At 41.4% G+C, this 26,971-nt stretch overlaps 1 protein-coding gene across 1 annotated transcript in view; it reads left to right on the top strand.

Moving 5' to 3' along the window:
* TXNRD1 (thioredoxin reductase 1) overlaps positions 1-23,371 on the top strand; it is a 75,125-nt gene extending 51,754 nt beyond the window's left edge. Inside the window, exons 9-16 of the mRNA XM_016223197.2 lie at positions 1,270-1,495; positions 3,893-3,985; positions 4,386-4,462; positions 5,586-5,742; positions 9,149-9,256; positions 12,466-12,561; positions 15,156-15,290; positions 21,511-23,371. Coding sequence (XP_016078683.2) covers positions 1,270-1,495; positions 3,893-3,985; positions 4,386-4,462; positions 5,586-5,742; positions 9,149-9,256; positions 12,466-12,561; positions 15,156-15,290; positions 21,511-21,579 — 961 coding nt within the window. The 3' untranslated portion in view covers positions 21,580-23,371. The remainder of the gene's footprint in view (positions 1-1,269; positions 1,496-3,892; positions 3,986-4,385; positions 4,463-5,585; positions 5,743-9,148; positions 9,257-12,465; positions 12,562-15,155; positions 15,291-21,510) is intronic.
* Positions 23,372-26,971: the final 3,600 nt, after the last annotated feature.

A 26,971-nucleotide genomic window follows, 5' to 3' on the forward strand; every position in this document is an offset into this window, starting at 1 on the left:
GGAGCTTAGTGGATTTTTTTGGCCATATTTTTGCCCAAAGGGGCAGGGGACTGGGAAAAAGAGAAAGAAAGAATTACTTAGGACAAGAGAACATTTAAAAAATTCAAAACTATAAACACTGGTCATCTTACCACTCAGAGTTTACATCACTGCTAACATTTAGAAGTATGCTTATTTTGAATTTATATATATGTGAGTATATTTTATAAATGTATAACATAAAATCAGATGGATAGCCACAAACAGTTTGTAAAATGGTACTTATGAATACACATAGGATCACCTAATACCTTACGCTTTGACACTTGCAGGGTGGGCACTAAAAGAATTAGATTTATCAGACCCTAGTCCCTACCCATTGTTATTTGAATGGTTGCAGTGTCAGTGCAGATGGATCTCATGAAATAAGCGAGTCAAGCAAGAAGGTTTGCCAAGTGATTTATTTTTGCCCATCAAGTGATAATACTGGTGACATAGTTTATCATATGTTTTAAATTATGAAGAAATGAAGACGGATTGTTGATAAATATGTCCTCTTGGATGCTTTTTTTTCAGGAGTATCTGATTATGTTATAAATTACTTTTTTTCACACCCTTTTTGGTTGGGGAGGGAGGGATATGATTTATTTCCTTTGTGCTTCGTATAGGGGCAGCTCATATGGCATCTGTTGCCTTTGTTATCTTGAATAGGCTCCCTTTTCATATTTTAAAAAATTCATTTTCTAATGGTGCTTCTGTGATATCACATGTCTTCTGTATTCTTCTCTCGAGGCGATCTTGTTGGATTTTACTGTTCATAGTTGGCTTTTACGGTACAACCCAGCATGCTGCGTCTTCCCAGTCCTCCCCACTCTTGATAATTGGTGTTCCAGATAAGAAATAACAGGCTTTCCACCACAGAGGGAGCTGAGTGGCAGGATGAGGGTTTGGGTTTTCAACGTGTAGGATATTAAACACATTAGTGAGAATTGTTCCAGACAGTTCCGAATCGGTTTGTTTGCCTGTGAGTTGGACTACTGTCAGAAGTACACGGTTTCTGTGCGAGGCCAGGGTAGCCCGAGCTGCTCCCCAAGCAACTGGGTGGCAAAAAAGGGAAAGTCTAAGACCTTATGAAAACTTTTCGTATATTACATGTGAAGCTAATTAAAAGTCTTAAATCTGAAAAGTGTCTTGCTCATAAGAAAGTAAGAATACTTATTTTGATTTGGTCTTTATTCACATATGAACACTTTTCTATTTATTCCTTTTTTTACAAAAATTTCTTTTCAGTGATGACCTTTTCTCCTTACCTTACTGCCCGGGTAAGACCCTGGTGGTCGGAGCATCCTATGTCGCTTTGGAATGTGCTGGATTTCTTGCTGGCATTGGTTTAGATGTCACTGTTATGGTACGGTCCATTCTCCTTAGAGGATTTGACCAGGACATGGCCAGCAAAATTGGTGAACATATGGAAGAACATGGTGTCAAGTTTATAAGGCAGTTTGTGCCAATAAAGGTAAGTGGAGTTGCCTGTAAGTTTGTTGATTCTATACTCATGTTAAAAGTTAGGAGAGAGAGTTGGGTGGGCAATCGAAGCATCCTTTCAGCATGGTAACATTAGGAATGCTGTAATCCTTCAATTGTGTGAGAGGGGTATATAAACTTGTACTGCCTACTAGCTAAATAGCTTTGCACTTATTTGCAGAATAACAATTTTCTTCATTTCCTTCTCTACTTTCTTACCTTTGGTTCTCTTCTGTTTCACACTTCCCTTTATGCATTCCTTTATCATCTTTCATCTGTTACACATCTACACCAGTGATTTAATGAGTAAGAGTTCAAGACTAGGCTGATTTAAAAAATTTTCCCATAAGACATTTCTCATTGGTGTACAGTGTAGGCAATAGAAGTGCTGTATTATTCCTGCTTCCCTGAGAACAGTTATCTGGTTTGTTATGTCGATGGCCTATTTTGCTCATTTAAACTTCTTTTGAAAAGGCCGAACAATATGCCAAGTTACATTGGGACTTGTTAACATTACCACAGATGTTTGATATGTAAGTGTGACAGGATCAAGCACTTCATGTATCTCAGATTATTAGTTTCCTTTAGGGCCGGTGAGGATGGGACTGTTTTGTTTAAGTTAAGGAATTTTAGCTGTCATTTTAAAAATTGCTCAGTGAGTTGATGTAGTTTCATGCATAACCATGAATCTCTTAATGTTGATAGAGCATGGAGCATTGGGGTCAGAATGACCTGGATGTAATACTGTTCTGCCAGTTTCTTGCTATATGACTTTGGGGGGATTACTTAACCTCTCTGAGCTTCAGTTTCCTCTATAAAATTGGAATGGTAAGAGCACCTATCTCAGTTTTTGTGACTATCACATTAGCTTACAATTAGAAAGACAGTTCCTGGCTCAGAGTAAGTCTAAGATGAATCTATCTCAGTATATGGTTGTGAGGATTGAGTAGCAAACTTCCTGCTGTAGCTGTTTTTAGGGAGTAGAGGTATATGATTAGAAAACAGTGGCTATCTGTATATGCTGCACTGATAGAAAAGTAACATCTTCCTTGATAATATCCTAACATTTGGGGAGTTGTGGGCTCTTTTGAGAACCTGGTGGACTATCCCTGGTGAAATAAAACTGTCTGTGCACATAACATTTTGCTGGGGTTACCAGGGTGTCTGATCTCCCAGACGCTAGTAGTGAACACTTGCTGTACTGTATTATAAAGTGACTGAGTGGCAGCAGCCTTCTGCAGAAAGGAGGGATACAGTGCATTTTGGGCAAAGAACATAGTATGAGCAAAACTGCTGTGGGGAATAAAATTGTTCTAAATGCAGAAATTGTTCGGGATACAGAAAAGGCCTGACTGGAACAGAAAAGTGAATAAGGCAAGAAGGAATTAGAGGTGAGGCCCTTATCATTTTTAAGCAAATCTAAGCAAGCCATGGACCAATTCAACTTCTCTCCACAGATTAGAACATTGTACCTTAAATAGGAAAGACATTTTTAGCATGTTCAAAGGAGCTTAAATGTATAAGAAAAGGGAGTCAAGAAGGAAATCTTTACTACCTATTGATGTTGAAAATAAAACCAACCTTGACATTTTTCCCATACAGAGTGGTTGTATTTTAAAGGTAGGGTAGAAATTATAGGTTACTTTTATGGATTTCTCCCAGTAAATATTTTACAGAAACCCATGATTTGGCTGTCATTCACAGACAGCAGAGGTTCAGTACATATTTGCAGAAGCCTCTAGGTAATAGGGTTTCTCACTGTTACCCAGTCTGTAAGTTACTGTTGACCTCTATGTGTAGTAGGCTAGTATGTTCACTCTCACCATAGCACAAGAACAGGGCTGCTCGTTTCCTCCCTGTGTCCTTCAGAACTGAGGACATCCCCTAGTGATGACAAACGCATACACATACTTGCCCACTATGGTTTTTAGGGCATTTTAGATGTTATCTGTATGGTGATTGACCTACCCCATGTCTATCCTTTGTCGACAAAGCTGAGCATCTGTAGTCAAAAGAGAACCTGAATTTGAGCAGCAGTGACTCTCCAGGGGATTAGTGGTTCTGGGTGACTTATAAGACAGTAAGTCATTGGTTTGATTTTGGGATTGTAGTCTGCTTTCTCTGCCTTTCCCCTTCCCTTTTCTCTCTGAATTCTGCATAAGAACTATTGAAAGAAAGCCCCTCTAGCAAACATTAAACAGCGAGAAAAGGGATTAATAAGAGAATCGAATCATCCTCATGATGTTCGGACGAGTTAAATGGGACATGAAAAACCTTTTAAACCAGATTCTGTATTTTAACTTGGGGTTAACCAGATAGAAAGGGAAGACATAATTATCCACTTTGATACATGTCTTTATTGTTGAGTAAAACTTTATCACTTTTGTAGGTTGAACAAATTGAAGCAGGGACACCAGGCCGACTCAGGGTAATAGCTAAGTCCAGCAATAGTGACGAAATCATCGAAGGAGAGTACAATACGGTAAGGAATGGACCCAGGTCATTACTTCATTAGAAAGCAAATAGTGTGCTTGTTGGGTATTTGCTGCGTACTTGAAATGGCTGTTTGCTGTTCCCAAAACCCTTGGTTCTATTCCCATTCAGTCAGAGGCTGTGCTGTCTTTGTCTTTAATCTTATCTAGGTTTGTGAAGGAATTGTTAACTCCGTTTTTCTTAATAAATAGATAAGGATTTCTGCTATATCATGTTTAAAGGATTTTTTTTAAAGATTGTAATTTGTTTAAACTCTTACATTATTTTCTTAATGAAATATTTCTTTCCAGGTCTGGATAAATCAGGTTGGCTTAACAAGCAGAAAAAATAATGATTAAATAACTCATGCAAAGCCTTTTTGTTATAGTCACTATATATTCATTTTTCAGGTGTTGCTGGCAATAGGAAGAGATTCTTGCACAAGAAAAATTGGCTTAGAAACCGTGGGGGTAAAGATAAATGAAAAGTAAGAAAAAAATCTTTTCTGTATCTTACTGTATACTATTTCAGGTACTTACAATATTGATTACTACTGGCGTTTTACATTTTTAAAGTCAATTTTTGTCATAGTTGGGGAGTTCCCTTTTTAAGCTCAGAAAAAGTCTTCCAGTGCCACTCACAGTACTTTATTTTATTTTATTTTGCATCCTTTCAAAATCTAAAAGAGCTGTACTGGCTTGCTTTTTGTTTCCTTAATGAATCCGTGTGCAGAAAAAGATCCAGCCCCCAGTTAATTTTGGTGTGTGTTTTAGCTTCACTCAGTATGCAGATTTGAACCATGTTTAAAGCTGCTGGGTTTTAGGATCACTAGAGTGGTCACTACATTTCTGCTGCAAGTATGAAAGCTTGTATTTCTTCAAGGGTTTTAAAAGTTAAAATCCTTTGGACTATACCCCTGTACCGGATAACTGAGACTCTGGTATGTGCTTATGGGAGCGGCATGGGGGATTTCCCAGTGTCGCCTTTCGTACATCCAAGTAAAAGCACCTGCTGTGCATGGCAGGCTTCCTTGGGGAAGTGCAAGCTGTTTGTTAGTTAATCCTTGCAGGAACCACATTTATTCAGGAGAAGAGATTTCTGATCTTACTGGGAGGACTATTTTTCCTTCATTTTTTTCATAACCCTCTGGCCTGTTGTGCTGAGTTTTATGCGCACTCTCACTGGCTCCTCACAGCCCCTTCTGGTAGGTAGAGGAAGGCGCTCTTCCTCTTTCCCTGCTACTGCCGTTATCATTATCCCCATCTGTGGGTGGGAAAATGAGGCTTGGGGACGGCAAGTGCCTCTCCTAAGACTGCTGAGGTGTAACTCACGGGCCTGGTCACTACCATTTAGAATTCTTAGTCTCAGCCGCTATGCTCTAGTTCTCCCACTCCAGGGGTTCTTAATAGTTTCCTTATTCCCTTAGTTTTCAAAAGAGCAGTGAGAATGGTCTCTAAGCTTTTATTTCCTCTGAGTTGTTTTATTTGGAAATACATTAGAACATTGCCCTCAGCTGGAGTCACAATTTTGGGCTTCTTGAGGATAAATGGGATTTTGTTCTACTTAATTAATAGTGGTAATTAATGATTTTTAACTGAATGAATTTGCAGGAATGGAAAAATACCTGTCACGGATGAAGAGCAGACCAACGTGCCTTACATTTATGCCATTGGCGATATACTGGAGGGGAAGCCAGAGCTCACCCCCGTAGCGATCCAGGCAGGGAGGTTGCTGGCTCAGAGGCTTTATGCTGGCTCCACTGTCAAGGTGAGTGTCATGCTGTTACCCACTAAAACACTGCTTTTAATAATGCACCCAGTTTTCTCTTTAGGGATAGTTGGGAAATTTCCCCGGTCTTGAATAATTTATAGTGTTTTTTTTGTGTTTTTTTAAATATACCTTTATTGATTTCAGAGAGAGGAAAGGAGAGGGAGAGAGAGAGAGAGAAACATCAGTGATGAGAGAGTCATTGATTGGCTGCCTCCTGCACACCCCCGACTGGGGATTGAGCCTGCAACCTGGGCATGTGCCCTGACCGGGAATTGAACCCCGATCACCTGGATCCTAGGTCGATACTAAACTGCTGAGCCACACCCAGCCAGGCTATAGTTATTTTGATGATGGCATCCTAGATGTGCTTTATACTGAATTCCAAACGACATTGTTAAGAATGCTATTCCTTTGTGATTAAGAAAACTGTCACTCTTGGAATCCCATGAAGAATAAAATGAGCTCCATTAATCAAGTTTCAGCACTATTATGTTCCATATATGCATAATAGTTACATTTTCTATCAATTTTATTATTACCAAATTAAGAAGTCTTGTTATGGCACCTATCTAGGCTATGTAAAAGGATTTGGGGACCTAGGTAATAATGTCAGTGTACAGAGCTGCTTAAACCAGTGTTCAGGCTTTATTTCCCTGTCCTTTCTAAAAATATGTCTTCTGCTCTTGGAATGTTGAATGTGTTCTATTAATATTTTAATGTGGTTTTTAAAAATCAGTGTAGGAAATTAAACTCTTAGGTTTGTTTCATGGGAACAGTTATTGAGTGCATGTCTGCTCATGGTGATTTAGCTGGGGGGGTGGTGAGGGTGGGGAATGGGGGCGTGACTGCTAATGGGTATAGTGTTTCTTTTTTGGGTGATAAAATCTTCTGGATTAGACTGTGGTACTCGTTGCATAACTTTGTGACTATACTAAAAACCACCGAATTGTAAACTTTGAAAAGGTGACTTTTATGGTATGTGAATTCTCTCTCAAATGTTAAACAAGGAAGGAAACCCTAGGACTAAGAATACCTAAGTAAGAACTGAACATGGAATGGGGTGGGGAAGGCTCCCCAAGTCTGAAGAAAAAAGTTTATTTGGTCTTCATTTTTTGGAAGATATTTTTACTGAATATAGAGTTCTAGGTTCACAGGGTTTCTTTACATGTTTTAATGATTTGCCCAATGTCTTGTGGTTGCAGAGATTCAAAAGAGAAGTGTGCTATCATTTTTATCTTTGTTACTCTTAAGATTTTTTCTATTGTTCTTTAGCAGCTTGATTATTGCATGCCTCGGCATGCTTTTCTTTATTTTTCTGCTGGTGGTGTGTCTAAGATTCTTGGATTTATCTGTTTATAGTTTTCACCAAATTTGGAAAATTTTCAGCCATTCAATTATTTTTTTTTTCTGTCCCTCCCCTTTTTGTTCTTAGCCTTCAGTTAAGGAATGTTGGTTCACTTGATACGATTCTGTGATCTCTGCTCTTGAGCCTGTGTCTCCCCAACCCTTGCGCCATCACAGTGCTTCATTTTCTTAGAGAGCCTATTGCCATGTCTTCAAATTCACTGATTTTTTCCCTTCTGCACTGTCTTGGGCTGTTAATCCCAATCTGTATGGTTTTAGCCTCAAATAATCTTTTTCATCTCTACAAGTTTTATTTATTTAAAATAAATTTTTCTTTTTTCTCCTCAGCAGGTTGATGTTTTCCTTTACCTTGTCGAATAGACAGAACGTATTTATAATAGCCCTTTTAATATCCTCTGCTGATTCCATCATCTTTTTTTCAGTGTCTATTTCTATTGGTTGATTTTTCTCATGGTTGGTTCACATGTCTGGATACTTACTGTTGGGTACATGCAGATATTGTACATTCTACATTGTTCAGTGCTGGGTTTTGTTGAGTTCCTTTATACAGTGTTTGACTTCGTTCTGACAGCCCATTAAGTTACATAAAATTAGTTTTATCCCTTTGTAACTTGCTTTTAAGCTTTTTTAGGGTCTAGCTACAGCAACATTTCACCTAGGGCTGATTTAGTTTCACCACTAAATTGATGCCCTTTGGGGGTCTCTACCCCGTTCCTTTTACATGATGAATTCTTTCTACTCTGAATGTGGGAACAGGTACTATTTCAGCCCTGTTATAGCTCTGGTCATTTGGGGGCCTACTGCTTTCCAGTGTTTCTTTACTCACCTGTGAGTACTTTCCTCTGAGACATTTACAGGTCAGCACTCAGCCCAGATCTCAGGAGACTCATTGTGCAGCTCCATCCTCCAGGGTTCTGCCCTGCAGCTGTTGCACAGTGTTTAGAAAGTGTTGCTTCATATTTGATTTTCTAGTTGTGTAAAGCAGGGAGGTAAATCCGGTCCCCAGTACACCATTGTGGCTGTTAGTGGGTGTCTGTCTTGACTGATGAATTAGAACTCCAAAGGTTAATGTTCTTCTTGGAGGAAAAGGATTATGTTTATTGTTTCTAGAGGGAACAATAGAGGGAGGCACATTTTAAAGATTTCCCCCTACTGTTTCAGAGAGTGAGAATTCAGTTTCTCATGTTTCAAACTCAGAGTGGCTCACGTCTGTGGGCAAATGTGACTGGGTAGCTTTTTACCAAAGAACATTTACAAACATATTTTGCATTTACATAATAACAGTTTTCACAGTTCACATCAGCATTTTAAAGGCTCTGAGAAATCTGGTAGTTGAGAAACTTCTTTATTTGCTTAATACAGCCTTTTACAACTTCTTTGACTTCAGAACCCTTTTATCATCTATGCCTATTAACATAAAATACGCTTTGGAAATAGTTAGAATCATTAACTTTTTTTGTTTCTGTGGATTTAATTTCATTTTAATGGCTGTGTAACATTACATCGAGTGTGTGTACTATAGAGCCACTTCCTTATTTGCATGTTAAAGCTACCCCACTGTTGAAGAGAACTACAGCGTTGCCCAGTTACTGCACGCAGCTGTTTCTGTATGTTAAGTTAGTATTATATATGCCTAAGGGTGGGGTTATTGGGCCAAAAGGTAGAAAATATTTTCTATGACTCTTAATATGCATTTACTTAATTAAATTGCCATCAAAGTCACCGATACGGAGACCATCAGCTTCGGGTACACTCATGTTGCTTTGGCTGCTTTATTAAAGGGAGAGAAAGCACGTCCTTGTTAACATCGCATGAATCATTACTCAAGACTAGTCTTGCCAGACTTTGAACCTCTGCCCAAACTTCATCCCATCAATTCATGGCTCTCTCATAGCAGGTTTATATCTGGGATTGTGACTTCCCATACTTTTGGTAGAAATGTATTAGTCTGTTTCCCTCCCCTAATTTTGAACTGTTTTGAAGCATACCCTTTTTAGAGTTATAGTTTCTCTTGTAACTCTTCTCCATTTTGAAACAGTGTGACTATGAAAACGTTCCAACAACTGTGTTTACTCCTTTGGAATATGGTGCTTGTGGTCTTTCTGAAGAGAAAGCTGTGGAGAAATTTGGGGAAGAAAATATTGAGGTAAGTTCTACTCTTTACTCTGATGTTAAGTTACTACCGCCTTCCTTTCAAAATTAAAAATAGTTTCAAGCATACAGAAAAGTAGAAAAATAGTACAAAGAACTTCTGTATACCCATTATCCAGATTCACTTATTATTAACATTTTGCCCATTTGTGTGTTTTTGTTGTTGTTTTGTTACTCTTCACCAAGGACATTTTTTTCCATCGATTTTTTTTTTAGAGAGCGTGGGAGAGAGGAAGGGAGCGGGGGAGAGAGAGAGACATAGATTGGCTGCTTCCTGAGCTGCCCTGATGGGGCCGGGAATTGAAACTGTGACCCACTGGTGCTCAGGCTGATGCTCTGACCACTGAGCAACACCGGCAGGGTTGCCCATTTGTTTTTTACGTTTCATAGCCTCTCTTTCTCTATTTCTGTGTATCTCTGTGTATTTTCTTTCCTGAACCATTTGCGAGTAAGTTGCATGCCCCTTTTCTCCTAAATACTTCATTATGTGTTTCCTGTGAACAAGGGCATTTTCTTATAAAACCACAGGGTAGTTACCATGTTTAGGAGACTTAATATTGATTATCTGACCTACCTTCTATTTTTCAGTTTCGTCAGTTGACCCAATCATACTTCTGCTTTTTAAAACTACTTTTACTGTCTGTGTTTTTTAAAAAATATATTTTTATTGATTTCAGAGAGAGGAAAGGAGAGGAGGGAGGGAGGGAGGGAGGGAGAGAGAGAGAGGAAGAAACATCAATGGTAAGTGAGTCATTGATTGGCTGCCTCCTGCACGCCCCCGACTGGGGATTGAGCCCGCAACCCGGGCATGTGCCCTGACCAGGAATCGAACCCCCATCGCCTGGATCCTAGGTCGACGCTCAACCACTGAGCCACGCCTGGCCTGGCTACTGTTTGTTTGTTTAATTATTAAAACAGTGTTGCTGGGGCCCGGCCGGGCATGGCTCAGTGGTTGAGCGTCAACCTGGGATCCAGGCAATTGGAGTTTGATTCCCGGTCAGGGCACATGCCCGGGTTGTGGGCTCAATCAGTGACTGTCTCATCATTGATGTTTCTATCTCTCTCTCTCCCTCTCCTTTCCTCTCTCTGAAATCAGTAAAGATATATTTAAAAAAAAAAAATAAAACAGTATTGCTGGAAAAAGGGAAAATACAAAGAAAAAAATAAGAAATTTCTGTTCTATTAGGTTTTTCCCCTCTACCGTCATCTTCTAATTTATATTAACTTTACCACTCACCTTTTATCACAGAGTCAAGGAAAATGCACATGAAGTACACTATTTTCATATACACAAATAATGCTACACAAAGTGATTGCTGCTTTTTAAATCATTGGGGGAAAAGTTTTTAGTAAAACCTTCTAAAAGACCAGATTTGTGAATCAGAACCAGTTTTAGGATGTGAGTCTGTTTTAAATCTCTTACCAATCTTTTTCTTCATTATATGCATTAGTAGTGGCATGTAATATCTTGGTCTACTAGTAGCACACTATTAACTTGTTTCTGATTTTAAACATAATATATCCTCATTATAGGAAGTTTGAAAATATAAAATAGGAAATTTTAATTCATAAAGTGGTAACTGCTGTTAATATTTTGGGATATTCTTATCTCTAAGCATTTATGTGTGTTTTTATGTATGTATGTATAATTTTGTGTAGATATGTATGCCTTAAATTTTTAAAAAAATGAATAAGTTGCATGCAGTTTTCTGTCCTACTTTACAATTAATATTAAGTCATGAGCATTCCCCCCTAAAAACACCATTTTAAAATGGCTTGTGTAACACTTCTTTTCAGGGTGCTGTACAGTGATCTGTTACACGCACTCTTTATTAGGTTGTTCAGTTTTCACTCTCAATAGAATGATGAGCCTCTTCATTATTCGTTGTCTGATTATTTTCTGAGAATAGATTCCTATCAAGAAGTATTTAAATTTTAAGGTTCTTAATATACATTCCATATCTCTTGACAGACCATCTTTGGGTTTTGTTTTATTAGAATTTGCATTTGTTATTGTATGAGTAATGCATTTGAGTTGAAATTTTGGAAAATGTAAGGGAAGTAGGAAACAGTTACTCTTTTTTGTCACAGTAATTGTTAGCAATTGGATATAATTTCTTTAATCATCTTTTTCCTATATAATTGTTATACTGTGATTCTGTACATTCAATTTGGTACCCACATTTTAAGAAAAATTCACATCATTTTATAATATAAAAGAACACTTGTTATAATGTCTGCGTAATCAGTATGTTTTTAAAAGGTAGCCAGCCATATGTTCAGATTTGAGGCTAGCAGTTGGAGGAGAAAATAAATCCCTTTAGTCATCCAGGACTTAAGGATATGAAACATCGATAAGGATGCCTGTGTCCTTCTATTTACCCGTCCTCCCTCCCTCCTTCTCTGCTTCCCTTCAATACTTTTGGTGAAAAAAGCCAAAGGAGGGAATGTCTTTGGAAGCATTAAACAAGAAAACTAGGTAATTGCTATAATTGTTGCTGCACTTTACTTGTTTCCTGCTCAAAATTGTCATTCTTCTCAGGCAACAAGATAGTGGGGGTTTTTGTTGTTTTAATCCATATGTTAATGCAAAACCGCAAGTAATGACATGACTTCTTTCTGGCTCTTTGTTGTTATTATGACTTAAGGTTTACTCTTTTGAGCCTGAGATGTAATTAAGGGATGAGTGTATAGCAAAAGGCTCTGACAACAGGAGTTTAAAGTCATTTACTTTCTCACTGGACTCCTACTTATTCTATGAATTTTATTGGGGGTGTTTTGTGGGTTTTTTTAATTTTATTTTTAAATAGCAGTTGACATTCAGTATTATTTTAGATTCGTTTCAGGTGTATGGCATAGTGGTTAGACAATTATATAATTTACAAGGTGATCTCCCCGATAAGTCTAGTACCCACCTGGCACCATGCATACTTATTAGAATATTACTATGTTTTCTGTGCTGAACTTTACATCCCTGTGACTATTTTGTTAACAATCTGTACTTCTTAATCCCTTAACCTTTTTCACCCAGTCCCCTCCTCTTCATCAGTTTGACTCTGCATCTATGAGTCTGTTTTTGTATGAATTTTATTGTTTAATGAAAGTCTAACTACTGAAGAGCCTCCACTGTTTTTGTACCACAGGTAGTGTTTGACAAACGTACTTCTTAAGATGATGGGTATAATTGTGCTTATATCTTCTTAGGTTTACCATAGTTACTTTTGGCCATTGGAATGGACGATTCCATCAAGAGATAGCAACAAATGCTACGCAAAAATTGTCTGTAATATGAAAGACAACGTAAGTGGAATTCTCATTTAATCCTTTCAACTAATCTCATTTTGTTTTTAATATGTAGCTCTAGTTTGATCACATGACACACATTGCATTCCTTTACCGCTTTACCTGTCGATCTCCCCAGCTGCATAAACCTCTGAGGGCAAGGACCATGGTGACACAGCTTACTCTTCCTCAGATTCACTGGCACGGAGCCTGACACATAGGAAGCAGGCAGTTAAATTCGATGAGTGAAGGAACCAGAGGGAGAACTTGAGAACTCTTTGTTTGCATGTATGAAAGGGAACCCGTTAAGTCATTGATTATCTAAAAATAATGACAAAACGAAAAAGAACAGGAGTAATGCAACATTATATCCTAAGCAGCTGGTACAAATGAGAAAGCAGTAATCAGAAGAGCTCTTGCCCAGCCAGGCGTGGCTCAGCGGTTGAGCATCGACCTAGGATCCAGGAGATCGGGGTTCGATTCCCGGTCAGGGCACATGCCTGGGTTGCGGGCTGCAGCCGATCAGTGACTCTCTCATCATTGATGTTTCTATCTCTCTCTCTCCCTCTCCATTCCTCTCTCTGAAATCAATAAAGATATATTAAAAAAAAAAAAAAAAGCTCTTGAGTTCCAATTTAAGATTTCATTGCTTGCTGCTACATGTAACAATTGATAATGAAGGCCTATAGGCAAACTACTTAATCTCACAGTTTGTTTCCATACTTACAAAGCCATTGAATAAATCATTGGTTTTCAGACTTTTCTGACTGTTGCCCCCATTTTATATTGTAACTCAGGGCACATGTATGCCCGTACACATACACTATAAGCATGAGAACTGATATTTTTAACTTAGCTGGAATCTTTAAGTAAAAATGTCCTCAGTAAAAATGCAAATGATGCTAAAGAATCCATATGTTAAAAGTCCAATTAACTCACAATTTTCTTATCTGGGATTTGAATATAATTAAGCTACATATTCTGTTTAGAAGTTACTGCTCTAGACAGAAGCACAGTTGCAGATTCCTTTTTGCAGAACCCAGGGTTCTAAGAAATCCTGAATCCTCTGCATGAAAAGGTCATCATAGATACACTTAATAAGTGAATATACTAGGATAATCCATAGCGAGCTATACACAGTTGACATAAAGAACAATTTTAGGTAGAGTTTTGTTTTTTTTTCCAGACAAGTTTTGTGAAAAGTTTATTAGTGTATTTATTCGTGTGAGTGATTGTGCCAGGGCATGCACTAGCTAATGGCAGAGCTGGAATTCAGTCCCAGGCAGCGTCCATTCCAAGCTGTTAACTGTTGTCCCTTGTCTGTGTAGGGATATCTCGCTCATATTCCTTCTTGATCCTGTTTTCATCATTTCTTCCCTGCCCCACAGGCAACAGTCTTGAAGTTGGAGTGTCTCACCTGTTCATATATTTACATTTGTCCCCTTGATGTGTCTGTAAACTATATATTGTGGCTTAATTCAGTGGTATCCTCAGCTAAATAGAAGCCTGTAACTTGTTCTTAATTTCATTTTTTAAAATATATCTTTATTGACTTCAGAGAGAAGAAGGGAGAGGGGGAGAGAGATAGGAACATCAGTGATGAGAAAGTTGTCATTGATGGGCTGCCTCCTGCACGCCCCCAACTGGGAATGGAGCTCACAACCCAGGCGTGTGCCCTGACTGGGAACCGAACCTCGATCTCCTGGATCCTAGGTTGATGCTCAACTGCTGAGCCACACCTGGCTGGGCTAATCTCATTTTTTGAGAACTGTCCATGTTATTACATGTACTTCTAGTATATTTTAAGACCTAGTATATTTTATGCCTTATTTATCCATACTCAACCCCTGATTGTCAGGATGAATGATGTAAGTCCAATGTGGAATATGTTACAGTACTTTGGCAGCAGAATGACTTTCGTGATTGCTTTCTGTAGAGTGATTGAGCCTTAGGCTCTGCACCCCACAGCCTGAGTTGCCTGTTATGAGGAGATTGGATTAGACAGTCTAGCTCAGCCAGAGATGTCTCTGAAAGTCTGAACAATAGAATGAATTAGATTTCTCTGCTCTTGGCAGAGTTTCTCCTGAGTTGGGGTTTTAGAATTTATCCAAAATAATTCCCACACAGGTATTTCAGTTGCCAAACATTTTTCTGTTGTTTTCAGATTGTAACTTAAGTCTAATTGTGCTATCAGTCCTCAAAACCCAAGTCAAAATGATTTTTAATTTGAATGAGTGCTTTTAAGTGTTTGAGCTATTGCAGTTTATCTGGAGCTTTGAGACAACCATTTAGAGGAGATGAGGGCACAACTACCCTTCGAAAACATTATCCAGAACACTTTGAGCTTCTGGAGTTGCAGGCAGTTTTGCTTTCAGTGTTTGCCGTGTCATCACTCGTGGCCAGCTCTCGTCTTTTCCTTTTTGCTTGATGTGACCCCACTCTTTATTGGCCCATGTGGAGTTATCTTCAGCCTAAACAGCTTTTAGCAGCAAGCATTAATATAAGTCTGTGGCTGTTTCTGAATGGGGTTTTTAGAGTGGACTGGGAAAATACTGTAGGCCGTTAAGGGGGGAGAAATCAGCATAATTGTATTACATTATTTTATATCTTAGGAACGTGTTGTGGGCTTCCACGTGCTGGGTCCCAATGCTGGAGAAGTTACACAAGGCTTTGCAGCCGCACTCAAGTGTGGACTGACCAAGCAGCAGTTGGACAGCACCATCGGGATCCACCCCGTCTGTGCAGAGGTGGGTCACCTGCGATTACATAATTCTGTTTAAAAATGCACACCACCCTGCTTAGAAGCGGGATATCCAGGACTCTGGAGCTCGTGTTCTTCCTGCTGTACTTGAGTTGCTTCTGTGCCTCCTAAAGCTCCCTAATCAGTGAGGATACCTCAAAGGAAGGCCTATCTCTAGAACCTATATTTTCCTCTTGCAAATGTTCTTTGTTCCTAGTGTGAACTTGATAGTACTGTCATGCTATTAAATTGTAGAGGCCTCGAGTGATTTATAGATATATACCTTAAATCTTTTATTTATCATGTCTTTTAAGTTGTTTTCATGTCAGTCAGTTAATAATGCTATTCACACCCAGAAAGGGCTTCAGATCTCGTTATCTTGGAGGCACCTTAAGGCTAAATAAGTGTGCCTCTTTATTTAGCTTTTGGTATCGGAGAATGAGATTCGAAAACGATGCTTTTAAAAGATCAGGCACATGACAGCAGAATTAGAAATTGACCACTCTGGGCCTCTGGGTGTCAGTGTTTCTTCACTTCTGTCTGGAGTTGAATATTGTAATGCTTGCTGTTAACTAGGGACTGTAAACCCAAAATGTGTCTGTATTGGAGAACTTGGTGAAGATTGGGAAGAGCTATCTCCTACCAGCTCAAGTATGGAGTTGAAATTACGGCTGTTGTCTGGCCACCATAGTCAGTGGTTTCCCCAGTGTACCTTGTGCTTGCACACACATGCACACAATCACATCCACTGCACACACCTGCCAGTTTTCATTCAGCAACCTGCCAACTGGTCAGCCCTTATACAACTGAACTCTTTGCTGAGTATGAAATGTCAGCTGAAAGACCTGGGAAAGTATTTCATTCTTTTGCTTGGCTGTATTAGGGATAGTGTCCGCCTCTATTATGCACCTGGCTGGGATAGTAGCATAAAATAATAACATATTCAGTAACTGAGGCATTATTCATAGAAAACTATTGTCTTGGGAACTAAAACTAAGCTTCACAAAATATAACAGAAATTGAAAAGAGTCTAGATTAATGCTCTTAAACAATGTGCTGTGATAATACCTTTTATTCAGTGTAATGACTAAGACCATCACTATCTGCCTAGGGAAGGAACCAATTAAGTACTTTTTTAAAAACGTAACTTTTGGTGAGTGTGTTAGTTTCCTAGGGCTGCCATAACAAAGTACCACAAACTGGGTGGCTTAAAACAACAAATCTATTGTCTCACAGCTCTGGAGGCTAGAAGTCTGAAATCAAGGTGTCAGCGGGGCCATGCTCCCTCCAGAACTTCTAGAGAAGAATCCTCTTGCCTCTTGTAGCTTTTTACGGTTGCTAGCAATCCTTGGTGTTCCTTTACTTATAGATGCATCTCTCCAATTTCTGCCTCTGTCTTCATATGGCCTTATCTCTTGTGTGCCTGTGTCCAGATTTCCTTATTACAAGGGGATTAGGGGCCACTCTAACCCATCATGACCTCATCTTAAATTGGTTATGTCTGCAAAGACACTATTTCCAAATAAGGCAACATTTACAGTACTGGGGCTTCAGACTTGACCATATCCTTCTGGGGGGCTTAAATCAACCCACAACAGTGAATATATTTAAAAACTTTGATGCCAGTCTAAGATACTTAAAAGCTACCACAATCATCTCCAGCGTGGATGAAAAGATAACTTCTCAATTTACATTTGTATGTCTAATTTTTTAATCTGAATTTGGCTCTCGTAGGGCTGGTTAGAAGGAAGAATGCCGAGAGCTTGGCTCCTACCGCCTCCCTTTATGGTGTTTGTAGTGTTGTGATTCAGCAGCGATGAGCCCGGCAGCATCTGGCAGGATGGCTGCCAGCTGGGCAGAGAGGTGCAGTGAAGAGGCAGGACGTCTTCCTGAAGCCCCCGCCTGCAGGGAGGCCAGCCAGAGGCTTGTTCTCCCTGATATACCAGGCACATTTGAGAGCCCAAGCGTTTGCCGCTGTGCATCTCCATCTGTTGGTTCTCTTAGGACGCTGAAGCTCAGAAGCTGATTTCCACTGCTTTGAAAGGGCATTTTTCCCCCCTTTTTTTCGAAGCTGGAGGCTGATTAATGATATAGAAAGGGGTGCTCTCTTACTCTAAACTCATTTGTTGTGCAGCTTTGTGCATAGCACTGTGCTGGGCACCTGGGGGGATACAGCAGGGATTTAAGACGCAGTTAAGAGCAGGGAGGCAGATGAGTGAAGTGCCAATTACAGTTCAGTGTGTCAAGCGCTAGCACAGGGTAATAGTATCCAGTGGTGTTTGGAGTAGGGATATCGGGGCAGGGTGGTTGAGGAGGGAGTCTTGCCTAAGACTAAGACTGTGTTGGGTTAGCCAGTCAGAAGGAACACCAAATAAAAGGCCTTTGTGGGAGAGAGCATGGCTCATTCAGGGAACTGAAAGATCCTCAGTACTGCTGTAGCTTGAAGAGCTTAGATGTTTAAAAAACACACCTATGTATATATACACACTTACACATGCATACGGCCTCATAAACCAAGGTGCAGAGTATTTTGGCTTTATCCTGAGGTGCTGGCATTCAGCTGAGAGAAGCTTAAAGCGGGAATAACACGATCAGATTCACCGTTGAGGGAAACCACTCTTGCTACACTGAAACATGGACCAAAAGAGGCACGACTAGGGGCAAGAGTGGTAGCCTGAACTGAGGTGGTGGCGGTGGAAATTGAGAGACTGACCCATTGAAACAGGAAGAGAGGAGGTACCGGCCAGCTGGTGGGAAATGTGAACAGGGGAGAACTGAGGGTGACTCACATCTGTGCCTGAAGTGAGCGACAGGCGCAAGAGCAGGTGCGAGGGGAGAGCTTGGATGGTGGCACCGATGTTTGTGCGTGTCCTGGGTGTGTCCGGCACTCTGCTCTTTGTGTATTGACTTACTTAGTCCTTAGAAGTCCATGAGGTAGGCGGCAGTAGTATCTCCATTTGACAGGTGAGATGAGGACAGACAGGATGAGTAACTTGCCCACAGCTACCAGCTTGGAGGTGGCAGAACCGGGATTCAAACCCAATCAGCCTGGCTCCCGAGGCACCACCCCGTACAGATGATACTCCACTTCCACAGACCTTTCTACAATACTTGACGTAGAATTTTAAAAATGGAACTGATTTATTGGTAGGACCATGAACATAGTGGACACACACAGACCTGGGTTGTGATCTCTCTCAGCGAATTCTCAGTGAACCTGGCATGTCACCCAGCTTTTTAGGAGCTTAATTTCTGCATTCAATTAAAGAGATAATATCTAACTCATAGGGTTGGTGAGCAATGCTGTGTGGAAAGTTTCTTGGACAGTTTCTGGCATATGATAGATAATCAGTGACTGAATACATCTTTTAGCTGAGTTTCTCCAGGGTGTTTCATTATAGATGTGGCTTAACTAAATAGTTATCATTTCAATATTTATAAGGGGATCGGGGGTGGGAGGGATATGTACTTTGAAAAGGCTTCTCTGGATTTTTTTAAACCCCTGGTTATGAACTACTTGCTTAGAAATTAGATTTTGAAATGCCTAAGGCTACTAACCCTGACTATGGAAATCTTTTTTAAAGCTGCTTAATGGAGGGACAGTGAAGTTTGATTAGTAGGGGATTTTAGGGACTCTTCTCTATGCTAAATGCTGGGTTCTAACTTGGACTTGCTACTGGACCACTGTGTTTTCTTGTCAAGCCATATACTGTAGAGGGGTGCAGCTCAAAGTGCTGGCCACAGAATGTTTCTTACTGGTCCTTAATGAGTTAAGGATGGAAATAAGGTTTAGAAACTTGAAGAGTAATTTGACAGTATGTGATCTAATAATTAAAAGTTATGTGGCTTTTAAAAATTCACTTTCCTAATATATTTTATTGAATTTCACAAATGTCAGTACACTAGATTAGGAAGAATAATAATTTAAAAACTAGTCCTGAGCACTGCTTTGAAGTGTTCGGAGCTAGTCCCAGCTCCCAGGCCAGCTGTGGGTGGTTGGCAGAATGAATCATCAAATGACGTCTTTTATACCGTTTTGACAAAATAACCCGGGCAATTGAGCAACCTTGGTTTTGAAGAGTCATTACTTAGAAAAGTTGACAAATTCCTCAGTTGAGACTTTGCTCTTTGGAGCAAAATTATTTCTAAAGGGTTTCCTTCTGGAATTGCTCCAAGAGGCGGAGGACTGCTCATGTTTTAACTGAAAGCCTGTTGGAGTCAATTTGAGGGAATCTTAGGGCCAGGAGCATCCGTAATGCATTAGCATTATTCACTGTGATGATAGCGCGGTGATAATTTATTCTGGACATCTGAGTAGCAGTAATTGAATGGGAAACTGATTGTACATCATTTGGGGTAGTAATTTCAACTAATCAAGTTTATTTGTGGGGGAAATATAATAGCTCAACAGGAAAGAACATTAGAAAAGACCCCTGTGAAATGTCTTTAAATGAATTTCAATGCCCACATCAATTGTTTTAATAGTCAGCATAATCATAGTCTAGAGTGAGGGTCTTGTGAGGCTGGGAGGTGTTGGAGCCAGATGTGAATGTGAGGTGAAGCCTACAGTACTGTTTGACCCTTTGTTAGTGTTCTTTGTGTAGGACAGAAAAGCATGAAGGGGCAGCCTCTATGCTCATTTATTAAAATTGTTTTAATGAAGATTCTACAGCAGCTATGTGCAAATAAAATCTTGTAAAAATTAAACCCCATCAGGTTTTCATGTGCACTAATCAACAATGGCAGTATTGGCTTCCCCCATCTTTTTAACATGAGCATGTTGTCAGTATAAGAATAACAGATAAGAGCTCTTTTTTATCTGCTTGCATGTTTGATGGGTTTTGTTTTCTTTCCAAATCTCCTGCAAGTTCTATTTCTAAATTAATTCCTAAGAAAGAAGACTTAAGATGGCACATTCATGAGCCTGAAATTTGTTTCAGTGCATCCCTGGCTCTTTATTGTCCTTCCATTGTAAAAATTGAAGAGAGAGCCTGGTTGATGGTATTTTCAGTTACCCATGATGTCCTCATTCTAACAGCTGTTTTCATTATCGAATATTGGCTTTCTGTTCTCTTTCACAGTCACACATTTTTTAAACAAAGGAACTTCATTGCTTTTTGAAAGAGTCATACTGGCTTACAGCGTCATCAGCATTGGGTTTAAGAGTGCTAATGAGATTGTTGCAAAATTCAGTGTAAATTTTCTACATAAGGTATAAAAGGGTAACTTATTTCAAGGATTTTCACATATCTTTGCTAACAGGGATGAACTCTTTCTTCATCATTGTTTTTTTGGATGTGAATTGTGTGTAGTTTCCTCTGGCTTCCTATTTTAAATGTTCTCAGATACTGGCCATTATTTCTTGGGTCTGAGAGTGTCAGTTTGTCATCTTGAAAATGCAGTCAAGTTGAAGCTGCACCTCCCCTCCAACCCGGCACTCGTACCTCTAGCTCTGGGTGCGAGGAGACTCCTGGATGTCACAGAGCATGTTGCAAATGGCATATTGGCAATAGCTTGGATGGCCAGCCATAGGAGCCCTGATATGGACTCCTAATGGAGTCACTGCTTGAATGATTGGATGTATAGTATATAGCATATCTAGTAATCTGTATTAATTGAATACTATTTAGTGAAAAATGGAAGAATTAGAGCTGTATGTGTCTGTCTCGGTGAGTTACAGAAATACAGCATTAAGCCCAGAAAGCAGGTAGCAGAAAAGGACATTCCCCATCTTGCCATTTCATGTAAAGTTTTTAAAAACCTGCAAAAGGAAGCAGGGAGGAATTCGTAGGAATGGTCAGTACTGGTTGGGGAGAAGTAGGGAGGAGGTGGCCAGGGAGGGGCCCACGTGGGACTTGAACCACTTTCATAAAGCTCCCTGAGCGGGGCGGCCCGCGGGGGTTTGTACTCATACACTTTATGCCTTTCTATGGGCCCCGATATTTCATGGTGCGTTTTTTTAGAGAATAGACAGGCAACTTGGGTACCTTGTTTTAATCACCCTCATGCTAATAAAGTTCATCATTAGATACAACCTAAGTATTTTTCTTCCGCCTTGGTTTTAAAATGCTTTGCCCTTTTATCCTCTGGAGAAGTTGGGGATATCCTTGGTCGTATTACTCGTCTGTTTCTTTCATTTTAAGTAGTCACTTAGCTCCTCGATACTCATGGTGTGACCGAACTCATTTGCTCGTGTGACTGAGAATGTCGTGCTGTGTCCTCCGCAGGTATTCACGACTCTGTCGGTGACCAAGCGCTCTGGGGCGAGCATCCTGCAGGCTGGCTGCTGAGGTTAAGCCCCAGTGTGGATGCTGCTGCCAAGACTCCAAACCACCAATGTGTTTCCTTGCCCAAATCCAAGGCGAAGTCTTCAGGAAGGTTCCTGGGCTTCAACACCTGTGTGTCCTGTGCCTACACCACTCAGGGCCCCCTTGGATCTCACGGGTAGGAGGTGGTGAATGGATGGCAGGCAGCGTCACACTGGGGTCACCATGACGGACTCGGAACTGACCTTCGGCAGTGCATCGCGGGATGCGTCCATGAAGTCACTGGCCTCAAGCCCACGCGGTGGGCCGTGACGGAACAGCTGGCGAAGCGGTTTCAGCATGACTCTCTCTGGCTTTTCTTATCTCTCTGTCAAGCTTCTAATGTTGGTTATTGTTTTCTCTTTCCTTCCAGGTGTTAATTGTTAATGATTACTAGAGATGAAAGTGTTAGCACTCAATTTTTATCCAAAGCAAGTTGTGGCTCGAGTATGCACATAAGGTGCTCTGTTGCTTGGGCGGCGAGAGTTGGCTCACTTGGAGACTAATGGACTCGTCCCATGAATGGGAGCTGCCCTGGGACTCACATGTTCTCTTCTACTCGACTCACCTCTTCAGCAGTGTCTCCTAATAAGTTACATGGTCGAGCAAGTAAATGTGTGATTGACTCTGGCCAAATTTGCCCCCATGTGCTCCATCACTAGCTGTATTTTCAGTTCTGTTTAGGAAAGGAAATGCTACTCGGCCAGCATGCCTGCGGCGACATTCCACTGCATGGAACCTCGTGGTCCAGTGCGACCACCATGGTTACTCACCATGGAGGCAGACTGCGCCTTAAAGCAGTTCGTCGGGTGCTGGTCTGAGTGAGCTGAAACACTTAACACTTGTTTAAAACTTTAAGCTAAAAACACAAATTATCACGGCTTTATTTTTCATATATATTATGTATCCGTCCCTTCCTAAGAACTACATTTATAGGAAAATAGGTCTTTCCACACTTAGAATTTAACTCTTTTGTGGTAATTGCTTTTTTAAGGAAGCTGTTAATGTCATAAGTTATTTTTGAACAGGTGGATGTGAAGGATTTTCGTTTAAAAACCAAGTGGTTTTCACCTTTTGTTGGATGCGTGGCTGTCCCTGCGGGGATCCTGGTGGAGGTGCTGGTGCTTCTGTAGCCTTCCAACTTGTGCTGTCACGAGGGGTGTTAACTCCCAGGTAGATTTCTGTGTGAATATACTGATGCGGGTGATACTCAGGCCATCTTCTCCCTCTGTAAGTTGGATTTTAAACGTGGGCTGTGGACATCAGGCCTCCCGCCAGCAGTTCTTATAGCACCTTTTCCACAGCTCCCCTCTGCTCGTATGTCTCAGCCACAACACCGAGCCACCTCAGGGAACCCGTGCAGGTGCCTGGCCTTCCGTCCGCAGAGCCCCTGCCCCTGCCCACCGGGCCCTGCCTCATGCCCTCGTCCCACCTGTTACATGATGGAAACGAGAAAAGGAAAAATTGAGGGGGGACCTGAGGCGGTTGACTGTGTCGAGTTTTATTTATTTTTAAATTTGTTTTGTCTCCAAGTCTGCCAATCTCTGAAATCAGAATAGTAGGCAGGGTGAGACAGTTGTGCCGAATCATGTGGTTCTCCCTGCTCCGTGGACTGGAGGGTTCTGCCCCCTAAGAAGAATCATACTTCACGGACTTGCCTTGTTTAGATTCTATAATTGCCCAGTGTATTGAAACATATTAAGTTCCATGTATTTTTGTTAAAATTCTTCTGAAAAAAAAAACCCCCACACCAATGTAAACCATTAAAAGGTATTGGTACCCACCGCGTGTGCCTTCTTACTCCGTGGCGGTCTCGGGGCTCTTTGCGTGAGCTTTCGCATCAGTGAGAACTAGCTGCCGAGTAAGCGGCAGTGAAGGTGGGCTCTCAGGCCTGGGCGGCATGCTGACGCTCACATGTTAGTGGTGTTGGCTTTTCACAGTCCAGGTTTTATCCCCATTTTACATAGGAATCTGAGGCTCAGAGAGATTCCGTAATTTGTCTAACGTGATTCCTAGGTTACAAAATTGAGATTGAGTCTAGATTTTGAGCCCTTGTTAAAATGTAGATACCAGGGCCTCACGCCTAACCAACAGAATCAGATCCTCAAGGGATTGGTTAGGGAAATTGTATTTTTATCAAATACTCCAGGTGATTTTTAGGAGCAAGCCAATTTTGGAAACACTAGGGTGCATCCTGTGGAGGCGACCACTTCTCTGAACAGAACTGTAATAACAGCAAACGAGAACTTTGTATTTACTTGTCCAGGCACTTTGCACATAGCACTTCTTTTATATAATCCTCACAACAACCCTTCCAAGGCAGGTGTCATTCATGTCCCATTTTACAAATTAGGAGATGGGCATAGAGAGGTCAACAGACTTGCCCAAGGTCACAGCTGGTAAATGCCAGAACAAGAATTTGAATCCAGCTGGCCTGGTCCAGGGTCTTGTTCTTGGCTGCTGCACCAGAAAAGAACACCGCAGGTGCTCAGATGAAGGTCCAGGTCGGGCACTCGGTGTGCTCTGCCAGCAGGAAAGAGGGAAGGTGGGACTTGGGCTCAGGGGGGAGGGGAGGCCAGGATCTGAGTCAGCATCTACGCAGAAGGGCTATGGTTACTGTTGCTGAGGTAGAGAAGCTGAGCTGTCTAATCCACTAAGTCCCATGAGCCAAAAACCTAGGGTTGATAACATTTCAGACCTTTAAAAAAATGGTTCAATATATGAAGACAAAAACCCAACTTAGCAGTATTGCAATGGATAAATCTTTAAATGTCTACCTAATACTTCAATGAAGCAAATGCTGTTGCACCCAAGTCCCACGTATCTGTGAACATTGTATTTAACATGGGAAGAGGGTGCGTTTAGCTGAGCAAGTACATTGCGTTGTGGAATGAAGGCCTTAAACCGGCCCTCAGAGAAGAGGCGTAGCCGATGGAGCTGAGGGCCAGGGAAGGAAAGACCACGTCCCAGGCACTCGACACGCAGTGGTTTGTAAGACTCCTCGGAACTGATACAGCAGCTTCGCCTGTACTCCAACTAATACAGGCATTTAACTCCCTTTTCCCCAGAAAATATTGAATGATAGAAGAAGCTTATATAATTTATACTTCAATGAAAAGAACTCAGTATATAAAAAAGTGAGAGTTTTAGGGCAGTGAAGCTGCTCTGTGTGATACTATAATCATGGGTACATGTCTATACATTTGTCCAAGCCCATAAAATATACGCTGCTCCCTCTCAGCCTTGTTCAGTAGATTCATGAGGTGTGTCTGAGGAGAATGAGAGATTAATTGTATTTATAATGAAGTTCATTAGTATATAAACAAGATGCATGAGTATTTTATTCATGACTATTAAGCGCTGCTAGACAGGCCAGCGCTGGGCTGGGTGTGAGTTTTGAGTCATTGCTCCATTTCTGCAGCTTCTCTGCTCCTTCACTCAGACACACACGGGGACCCCAGGCAGTCACAGGCACATGTGTACACACCTGTGCCCAGGCCCCTCACGCAGCAGGAAGAACAGTTCAGGTGACCTGTTTTTTCTGGAAGCAAATACACGTGAGGCACAATCTAAGAACCTCTGTTATGTGGATGCAACCACAGAAACACAGAGGCCCCCAGAACTGACGTTCTGCAGGCCCAGGTCCCACCGACAGATCCCCTTGATGGCTTGGAGCCTTCCTAGTGAGGGTCTGTACGCTCCTTCTGGCTCCCCTTGTTCCCCAGGGGAGAAGGGGTTCTGTGGAAGGGCAAATCCTGAACCTGAGGCCGAAATCTCAGTCAAGCACCTTCCAGTCTCCCTTGGTGGAGGGAGGGCAAAGCTGGGAACAGAGCCCCTCGGACTTCCCAGCCTCTCCTCTGTGTGCCATCACATACCTCACAAAAGTGTTAACTTTTGTCATCTCTGTGTATTTGCCTAACACTGTACTTTGAAGTGATCTCCTTTCTTTTCAATGGAAGCACATTTATTTGAAAAGAAAATCGTAGATCAAAATCATGAATGGAAATCTGTCTCATTTGCTGTAGAGATTAATTTTTAAAACCAATAAACATTTGTATATGCATAAAATATTTCTAGAAGAACACAAACAGTTCCTCGTGATTGCCTATGGAGGACAACTTTTGGTGACTATTCCTGTATATTCCCATTTATACTTTCCACTTTTGGAATTAAATAAAAACAAATAATTTGAAACAAAATGTAATGAGAAAGAAAACACATTGGTATTACATTCTGGCTAGATACTGTTGCCTTTGGAAGATGCCAAGCCCGAGGCTTCTCTGATAAAGAGAGTTAGTAAGCAGAGGGAGATGGTAAGGAAACTAGAGCATCCAGCTGAAACTCTCTCTCTGATGGGATAAAAAAGAACTGAAACATAATCGGAGACTATCTCTCCCATGCTGTTATTCGTGCTGCCTTCCTTTCCACCCTAATCATTCTCTCAGGTCTCCACATCCTAGCACTGACATGGTCTCGCCTCCCCGGCCAGCATTGCTCCAGGAACAGAACAGGCTCCAAGAAGTCAGAACAGAAAGCAGAAGTCAGGGTTCTGGGTCTGCGTCTCTGCAATTCTCTTGTCCTTTCCCTCATGGTCACAAGATGGCTGCTGTAGCTCCAGGCATCAAGTCCATATTCAAGGCAGTAAGAAGGGGGGTGGTAAAATGGGTAGAACTGCCTCTACCTTTTATGCAGCTGGCCCAACATCCCCCAGCAGTCGTTTTCACCTCCTTGGCCAGGGCTGTGTCCCCTGGCCACCCCTAGCTGCAAGGGAGGCTGGGAAAGTGAGTTCCTTTTAGCTTTTCCAGCCTATTGAGTGGATGAGCCAACGCACAGCGTCTATCTCAGCATCTAAAATAGAGGCAAACTAGACAAGGGAGGGAACTGGAGGAAAAGCTAATCTTTGTTTCCTGTCTGCCCTCCTCCTGCAGGCCCCACCCTCCCCCGCAGTTGTAAAGCTCCAGGATTGTGCTGGTGAAAGCTCCACTGTGTGCTGCCCGAGCTACGTCATCGCTCAGGACATCAGGGCTGCGGGAAGGGGGAGCAAGGCGAGCCCTCCTAGGCGGTCCGCTCCTTTCCCTGCTCATTTGCCAGAAGGTTTGGGTTTGACTTAAGTCATCATTAAGCAGCCTAAGCACTGGCTTCTAACCCTCCCCTCTTGTGACCCCTCCTTGTCCGGTTACTCTGTTCTCAGTGCAATGGGGGGGGGGTCAGTTCTCCCCCTAAATCAAATCAGAGAGAAGCCTCCCGCACGCTTCAAGGCGTGCAGGGTGCTGTGAGTGCCCACTGCGCTGGGCGCGTGGATTCACCCACGGAGACACCTGGCAATGTTTGCGGGAGGGGAGGTCCCCACACGGAAGAAAAGGCCGCGTTATGGAAATGGATG

The sequence above is a fragment of the Miniopterus natalensis genome, chromosome 2 (genome assembly GCF_054644295.1).
Source record: "Miniopterus natalensis isolate mMinNat1 chromosome 2, mMinNat1.hap1, whole genome shotgun sequence".
Lineage (NCBI taxonomy): Eukaryota > Metazoa > Chordata > Mammalia > Chiroptera > Miniopteridae > Miniopterus > Miniopterus natalensis.